The sequence below is a fragment of the Symsagittifera roscoffensis genome, chromosome 10 (genome assembly GCF_963678635.1).
Source record: "Symsagittifera roscoffensis chromosome 10, txSymRosc1.1, whole genome shotgun sequence".
NCBI classification, from domain to species: domain Eukaryota; kingdom Metazoa; phylum Xenacoelomorpha; order Acoela; family Convolutidae; genus Symsagittifera; species Symsagittifera roscoffensis.
Genome location: NC_087071.1, coordinates 29,790,213 through 29,799,098, shown reverse-complemented (window position 1 = coordinate 29,799,098; position 8,886 = coordinate 29,790,213). Strand labels below are relative to the sequence as shown.

The following is an 8,886-nucleotide window of genomic DNA, read 5'->3' as shown; positions in this document are numbered from 1 at the left end:
AGTAAAACGACATGTGGACGCTTGTATTACAAAGAAAGTAACGGGCGCAATGAACCAGTATTTAAACAATCTTGGTTCTTCGTCACCATTCGTTCAACTCTGCCAGGTCTAGTCGCATTGTTGCAAGGAATGGTGGATTTGGGTTCAAAACATAGTAATTTGTTTTTTTTTTTACCAAAAAAGCAGCAACGGGACCCAACGGGCCGATATTTAATAAATTCCCTGTTTATCGGGCCGCCAACGGGCTCGACTTGAATTATATCGGGCCGGGCCGGGCCTCAATTATGGCGGCCCGTTAACAAGTCTGTCTAGGGCAACAATTTTTTGCTGTTGGATCTCGATAAGATCCAATATTTTACCGAAAAGTGTTTTTTAATTTTAATCCGTTTTTCTAGTTCTATCAGTGGAAGCTAACTAGCAGGACCGGTATTTGTCTTAGAGGTAAATTGTTCTAGTGCTAAAAAGAGCAATTGACCCCTAAGACAAATACCGGTCCTGTTGGTTAGTTTCCACCGAGTTTTTACTAACACTAAATTGCTTGTTCTAACTATATCGGAAACTTTTTTGACCTAATTATTGATTTTGTCTTCGAAGTACTTGTCGAGAAAAAATTATTGTCATTAAGTTGTTATTTTGATTACGAAGATTGGTCGCATAAAATGCTGCTCATGTTGAACTTTTTGTATAAAATTTTCAAGAAAAATCAGTGCTCAACGTACCAAGACTCAACATAAAAGCGAAGCTGTAGTCAACAGAAACAATCAAGAAAACAGCAAAAGAAGCTCCAAAAGGGTAAAAATAGTATTAAAAATTCGAACGAGCCGAAAACGAAATGCCAAGTTTGAATGTCAGAACCAAGCATCAAGCACTAGCCGCAAAATAACACTGATACAACAACCTATTGCTTCTTCAACAAAAGTAGGCCAGCTGTAATGCTTGTAGCAGCAATTATATAGAGATATTGCATCAAAAATAAATCATTTATAAGGCTAATACTAGCGTATAACGCACCTCCGGTGCTTCGAAGTTTCAACAACTCAAAAACTATTCTTTGAGTGTACTCTGACAGCACCCACTTACAGGGTTCGTAATTACAAATTTTGCAAAGTTTTTTATTCGAGTTTTTATACAAATTTTGAAGAACCATAAAATGTTGTGAAGTTTTATATAAGTTCTTCGAAAAAATTAAAATGAACTAAGAAACGTCACATCTGGAAAACTGCAAGAAATTGAGCAGCCACATTTGGACGCAAGATTTGCAACTCCTGAGAGTACTCTTCAGTACCCAACTACAACGTTGGGAAATTCAAACTTTGAGAAACTTCACCTGAAGTTTTTGAAAAAAAAAGGTTTATTAACCTGTAAACTCTCAGTAAAAAGAATACTGATGAGAATTTAAAAAAACAGACGATTAGAAAAGTGTCAATGAACTCAAGAAAACAAAAAAATTGATTTAATTGAAAACTTTTCACAACAAACTTTATTTTGCCTTAAGGCTCTTTAATTTTCTAAAAGCTCTATTTTTTATGATAAAACTAATCCAATTTGACAAAACTGTATCGAGAGTTAATTTTCTTCGTTCCGGTAGGAAATCTTAAAACTAAAATCCACTTTCGAAACTAAAAGTCATTCACGAAAAAACAACACGACCTAAAAAATATCTACACTGCGTTCATTGACACGTCAGTAATTACAAATAACTGTTTAAATTCACACTTTCAAATAAATCATTTTTACCCAATCATATATTTAGTTGATATGTAACCCAATTTAATTTACAACCAAACCAGTGAGTTTAGATTATTGCTGGAGTTATTCAGTTACAGGAGTGTGCTTTGCTGATTTACAGCTGCCTTCGATATTTTTTCAAATGATATCTGCAGCAAATTCCTCAAATGCGGGTAATATTTTGAATACTCTTTCGCGCCTTCGTTTCTTACTTTTTGCACGTAAGCTTCCAAGCCCGAATTGAAAAATGCGATTCTGTCTTTTTCAGTTGGGTGATCATCAAACCATTTACTCATGTCTAAGTTATCCATATCCGCTGCAATGTGCGGAGGAGTGATTTCCGGGAATGCGCGCGAAAACATCAACATCAACACTACACTAGGCCTGATCAAATCGGAATTTTTCACGAATTCAATTAGAGCTTCCGGTTGGTACGACAAAACTGTTGAAAACATACGTAATTTCTTGAAAGCGAAGTTTGAATTCGGGTAAAGTTGGCGCATACAAGCTTCGAATTGCTCTATATCCTTATTTATAACTGATATTCCTGCTTCGTTTATTTCACAAATCATTGCAATATGAACCATCAAAAACTCAGATGAGACTCTGAAAACACCTTCGCAGGTTTTTTCGACACACGAATAGCATGTGAATTTGCTGAGGTAACTCGTATTAACTCGATTTGTGAAAGCGCTTAGCTCTCGAATATAGAGCGAACACCTTTCAGTTGCTAAAACTGTTGAGTCAAGCACATATTTCTCAGTATGCATAGTCTTGATAATATCCTTGATGTAATTCTGCGCTTGTCCAAGCCATGACTGCAAAATAGAATTCACAGTTAATTCCAACTTTTCAATAGAAGGGTTCAGAATAATTCTGCAACTCTGTGACAAGTTATTTTTGTCTAAAATTTCGAGTGCGTTTGACCTGAAAGCGTAAACTGTATTTGCGACATTCACCATAAACAGTTGTGTTTCATTCATATTTGTAAGCAATTGCCAACATTCAGGCGCGTTCGAAGGAACAATTTCTTCGGCTTTGATAGCGTAGAGACTAAGCATTTTGCCAATATTTTTGCAAACTGAAGCTGTCAAATCTTGGTCGAATTGAACAACTGATAGTTCGGATGTTATGCCGCCTAAAACACGCACAAATTATGTAATAAATCATAATATGATGCAGCAGCCAATGAATACTTAACAATTTAAAATGGACAATTTTATGTTAAACCAATTTGTGGAAACTGGATCGATAGGTAAAACTTTATTTTCGCGTGGAAATCTGATAATTCATTTCCGTTTTTGAAATTAGAAGTCGATCACGTTTTTCGTGACCTTTACACTTTTGCTGTTCGATGTTGGATTTTGCCTTTCTTTTAACAATGGAAATGCTCAGAACTTAAAAAGAAATCACAAGTCAAACCACGAAAAATCAAAATTGAGCGTGAACAAATTTCCTGAAAAAAAAAACAAAAAGAAATCACCAAAAAGACCTATATAAAATTACCCACTACGTTCATTACTCTTTATAACTCGACTGGACAAGTGTTATCGCTACATTCATCGGTAAATACCTGAAAAGCTGCAACGTTCATTTTTGAGCTTTGTTGGCCAATAACAATGATGATTTGGCAAGGGTAAAATTCATTGAGCTTACATTAAATCTAAACGGTACAACTCATCTAAGACAACGAGACAAAACTAACTGACCGAGAATCGCGTTAGTTTCCTCTTCGGTCGGCAACTTCACGTCCTTCTTCGAGAATGCCAAATTAACTGGATCAAATAACCTGGACAGAGATCTGGACAGATATGCACTCTTGAACTCATCCAGACATTTCTTCCACCCATTTTGCACATCATCTAAACGACCACGTTAAACATTAGAATCAACATTTCATTGCTTGAGGGCGCGGCAACATTGCCCAGCCCAGAAAAAAAGTTGCATGCAGTTTTTAACCAAGGGCACAACAGCGATTCTCCGTGAAGCTCGCATTTTAGTCGTTTCCGTGTGAATAAATTTTCATAACTTAACTGCTTTAAACACTCGTTCTATCAAAAATGGATATTCATGTCTGCTGAGGGAATAAAAAGGAAACAATTATTTTCAAACATTCCATCTAATGATAAATTTTGGTTATTCCATTGATCATTGAAAACTGAATTTTAAATCGAAAAAATGAGCGATCTTAACTTTACACCAGCGATCTTAATTGCTCTTTAAAATATTAGCGGTTAATCAGCTATAAGCGGTGAGATATTCATAAATCACGTGTTTGCTATCAATTAGAAATTTTCAACGTTAGCTAATTATGGCAATATGTTGTTAGTTATATAGATTATCAGTATAAAAAAACCTGGATTTGACAAAAAATACAATTCATGGTAGGCAAAAAGATTCTCTGGATTGTCAGTTTTTCTCACATTTACCTTTAGGGCGTTTCAGAAATTCGAAACCCACGCTAGAATCAGATTTCAACTCAATATACGATGCGCTCTTGTCACGCATTCCAAGGAACGACTTCAGAAATTTTGGGTACTCGCTCTCGATTATCTGTTTTAGAGCACTGCTGTTCGAAGCGCATTTTGCGTACTCCGTTTTGAGCAGATTTTGTACAAATGTGAAGTACGAATCAAGAGATATTAAATCTTCGTTTTCGTTTGCAACCAGTTCCAAAAACGAACAGTAATTTGTGGCTGTGTCTTTTTTCTTCGAGAGTAAAGTCACAACGAAGTGGAATTTTTGGATGCTTGCCACACATAAGTTGACAATCTTTTCAGTGTTCGTCCAGAAATTCGACCTGAAAACAAAAGACTGGAGAAAATTGGATGAACCGAAAATATTTGGACAATTTTTTCAGTGCACAGTAAGAAAACTTTGAAGCAAGCAATGTTATAACTTTGTGGCAAAATTTTAAAAAAATAGTAACCATAAAGGAACTTTTTTGCCCGGAAATGGCCCTCTAAATTTATAAATTTATGTTGCCCAAAACAAAAGCTTCTATTTGAGAACCGCCCTTGCATCCCTCATTTAGCTTCAATCAAGTATAAAAACAAAATCACAACTAATTTTTTTCATGCAACGCCCTATATCAACCCATTTACCGTCAAAATAGCGTTAAGAAACATCTAAAAGTTACCTGATCACAACTGAATTTCCAGTGATCGGCATGTTTGCTTTTCCAGGCCCGAAACTGCGACTACTCTCGTTTTTATTCAGCTGGTTTATGCTCAGTAATTTAGAAACGTCAGTGCTGAGGTTTTTCTTCAATTCTTCGACTACATTCGCGAGACATGAGGTCAGCTTGTTCAGATGGTAGTACGCCTACAATTAAGTTATGACTATTATTATACTTACTGTGGTTTCGGCGATTTTCAGAGGATCTATCAAAGACTACCCCGCCTGTCTAAGGATATTCAGTTTCTTTTATTTCGCCATATTCCAGTGTGAGTTATTTTTATTGCGCGAAGCTCATTTTCATCGGAACTAAAGGCCGTTTTTTGCGTTTAGAACTGTCACGTGGTACCACTATTGCAGCCCAAATTGGTTAGACTGTGGTAGATCTGAAGCTACAGGTCAAGTGAGAGCTCATACTCACACACTATAATTGTCTTGGCAGGGAGAGAGAAACAACACATGATCTGCTCAGCTCATTACGGAAAATCTCCATTTTACAATTTAGGTTTTAATTCAAATATCACTGTGATGAAGTTGACATTTATGCCTTAATTCCCAACCAAATTAACCAAATGCAATACGAGCAGCCATTTGCAGCAAAAGTAGTACCGACTAACCCTCAAAGATTCCGGCTAACACAATTTTTTTTTTACAGCTGAAGAAATCTATTTAACGGTATGTATGATCGAAACGGTGATTTAAACCCATTTCTTATTAAAACCGATAACAGTTGAACAGTTCGTATCAGAAGTTTGGCCTGTAGGATCACTTAATTCTTACTAGCGTTTAACGCACCTTCGGTGCTTCGAAATTTTTCGACAACTCATGAAAAAACCGCATATATTGGAAACAAGAAACAACTTTTAGTGTACTCTGACTGCACCCAATTACAGGGTTGGTAATTTCGAACTTTTTAAATCCAATTTTAAAAGCGTCATCTCGAAAACTTAATGGGCCTCTGGAGAAATCTGGAGGCCAGACTTGCAACCACTGAGTCCGTGAGAGCACCCTACTATAGGGTCAGGAATCCAAAATTTTTTTAAACCTGTTTCGCCGAAAAAAAAATTGAAAAAAAAACGTCTGATCTCAGAAACTAAAAGGATTTGAGCATTCACATTAAGAGGCAAGATTTGAGACGCCTGGGTGTAAGCCGACAATAAGGTTGTATCTTCATCAAGTTAGTAGTTTCAAATTTTTTGAATTTCTTTGTAGATAAGTTCTTTGAGAAATTTTGAAAAATGAAAAAACGTCACATCTCGTAAACTAATAGCATTTGAGCGGTCGCGTTTAGCAGTCGCATGTGGCAAGGTTTGGAACTCTTTAGAGAACACTGACAACACCGAACTATAGCGTTGGGAATTTCAAATTTTGAATAATTGATTAAAACTTTCTGAAAATTTTGAAGAAAATCACAAAAAACGTCACATCTCAAAAACTACAAAGAATTGAGCAGTCATATTTGGAGGCAAGATTCGCAATCTTCGAGATTACTCTGACAGGACCCAACTACAGGGTTGGGAGTTTCAGATTTTGCAAAAAAAATTAAAACAAGTTTTCTGAAAATTTTTGGAAAAAATCACAAAAAAAGTCATATCTCGAAAACTACAAAGATTTGAACAGTCATATTTGGAGGCAAGATTTGTAACTCCTTAGAGCACTCTGACAGCACCCAACTACAGGGTTGGGAAATTCAAGTTTTGTAAATTATTTTTTTTGGAAATTTCTGAAAACTTTTGAAAAAAATCACAAAAAACGTCATATCTCGAAAACTACAAAGAATTGGCAGTCATATTTGGAGTCAAGATTCGCAATCTTTGAGATTACTCTGACAGGACCCAACTACAGGTTTGGAATTTCAGACTTTCAGAATAAATAAAAAAATTTTGAAAAAATCACAAAAAATATCATATCTCGAAAACTACAAGGATTTGAGCAGTCATATTTGGAGGCAAGACTCGCGATCCTTGATAGTACTCTGACAGGACCCAACTACAGGGTTGGGAATTTCAAGTTTTATAAATTATTTTGTTATTTCGTTAACTAAAATGATTCGGGCATTCAAAATTGGAGGCCAAATTCGCAACACCTAATTCGATATTGGGCTGCTTAATTGAAACTCGGTAAAATAACCACTAAAATCAAATAGGAAAATCGAAAAAAAAATCTTAACTATTGCAATATACGATGAAGCTTAAACATGCAAAAATAATATGTTGGAAAAGCCTAAACATGGCGAGATAGTGAAGCCCGCATTTAAATATATAATAGATAGATAGATTTTAATAATATAAGTATAAAATTCAATAGAAGTAAAGTTATAGATTGAGATAACCGATATTCCTGCAGATATTCGACCATCCTTCAGAAAAAGTTTACTGAAAAGGTACACCACTCCCACATATAAGACCACACCAAAAGGATGAAACTTTCGTAACCAATTTTGTCCAGTTAGCCCACGGGGCTACAACAACATATCGACGAATAGAAGACAACTGTAAAAAAAACTGTAAAAAAACAAAGACCTTCAATTGCCTGCTACACCCAACTGATCAGAAAGGTGCGCATAAAGTGCGCAGAAAGGTGCGCATTATTTGATATAGATGGTTCTTGGCTTTTCCATTTTTCGTTTAAATTATCTATACCTATTTATATCAATTCTCGAATTTAAATTCATTACCTGCAATACACTGCCAAGAGTATTGTGATTTTCTTCCATGAGACTTTTGTGTAACAACTCAACTAGTCTCACTTTGATTTTCTGAGCAGCTTCTTTGAGCAATCTTTCAACAGGAATGCAAACTTCGATTTTTTGCAAATCTTCCGATGAAGAAAATAGTTGGTCTAACTGCCAGACACTTTGAGCTGCTTTAGCTAAGTCACGGTCGCCTATCACAAAAAAATAACAAATCAGTCTATAATGAATTAAGTGTTGTCAACAATTTTTTATATACAACATTATTGTTTTCTCAATCTGATTGACTTGATTCCCAACCCTCTTACTCCTTACTTTTATTAATGTTATACTTTACTTTTCTCTTAATTTATGAAATTCCAATGGTTTTTGACTGGGTGAAATAATAAAGGACTAGTGAAGAAACTTCACTTACCATGATAATTTCTGACCGTCAAAAAAGTCTGACCATCAAAAATATTTTTTATTACTAAAGATCAAACCTTGTACGACGCCTACCTGTGTCGAGTTGCTGCTGAAGCCTTCTGCCGATGAACAGAACCCGAATAACTTTGCGAAGGGAGTCACAGACATTTTGCATGTTCTCTAATTGGACAACTTTGCTATGCGCTTTCACATAACTATCGTCAACCTTCGCCTTCACCCGATTAATGGACAAGGATAGCGATTGTGATTTTCCTTGCATCATGTTGAGTACATTTTCAACTCTTTTAATGCCGGTCGAATGCGAAATGAGATCCTCGTAGTGTTCTGTAACATGATAGCGTATATCTGAATCAACTGAGAGCAACCTATCGTTAAGATCCCGACTAATGAACTCAGCTTGCCCGATTCCGCCAAACTTCTCAACTGCTAGTTGAACGTTGAAATCCTCAGAACAAAGAACTTCTCGATAATCAGAATGATTTTCATGATTCATTCTGCCTTAAATTAGCATTTTATTGAAAAAGACATTCGTAAGACAATATTGCGGACAAAACTCCATAGTTGGAATACTCATGCAGGTCTTTAAACAGAACACAATTTTTTTTCTATCTTTTTTACGGTAACCAGAAGGTCAAAAAGATTATAGTAACCGAGGCTACAGCCAGGAGTTCCTTCATCACATATTCTAGTCAAAATCCTAGGAGTTTTCTAGATATGCAAAAGTATGTAACATTCGACCGGAAGTACATATCGACGGAAAATAGAGCTAAGCTATAAAACGACTGGCCAGCGTTTAAACAGAGCTCTACATGCTTTTCCCCGTCTCTACCAAAGCCAGTTCTTTTGGTGGTCTTTCTCACATC

The 8,886-nt window shown here is 35.9% G+C and overlaps 1 protein-coding gene across 1 annotated transcript; it reads right to left on the bottom strand.

Annotated features, from left to right (window-relative positions):
- Positions 1-1,649: 1,649 nt before the first annotated feature.
- On the bottom strand, positions 1,650-8,581 carry LOC134855492 (conserved oligomeric Golgi complex subunit 5-like). The gene is made up of 6 exons (XM_063872029.1): positions 8,096-8,581; positions 7,583-7,791; positions 4,868-5,052; positions 4,158-4,528; positions 3,438-3,590; positions 1,650-2,866 (listed from the first exon to the last, which is right to left on the bottom strand). The coding sequence occupies exons 1-6, from the start codon at positions 8,514-8,516 to the stop codon at positions 1,821-1,823; spliced, it is 2,385 nt and encodes a 794-aa protein (XP_063728099.1). The 5' UTR covers positions 8,517-8,581; the 3' UTR covers positions 1,650-1,820.
- Positions 8,582-8,886: the final 305 nt, after the last annotated feature.

Excerpts from the sequence above, each read along its gene's own strand:
- LOC134855492 (XM_063872029.1), bottom strand. The coding sequence starts at position 8,516 with ATGAATCATGAAAATCATTCTGATTATCGAGAAGTTCTTTGTTCTGAG. Across the intron at positions 4,529-4,867 it reads GGAAATTCAGTTGTGATCAG|GTCGAATTTCTGGACGAACA; the intron begins GTAACTTTTAGA and ends TTTTGTTTTCAG. Across the intron at positions 2,867-3,437 it reads GGAAACTAACGCGATTCTCG|GCGGCATAACATCCGAACTA; the intron begins GTCAGTTAGTTT and ends TGCGTGTTTTAG.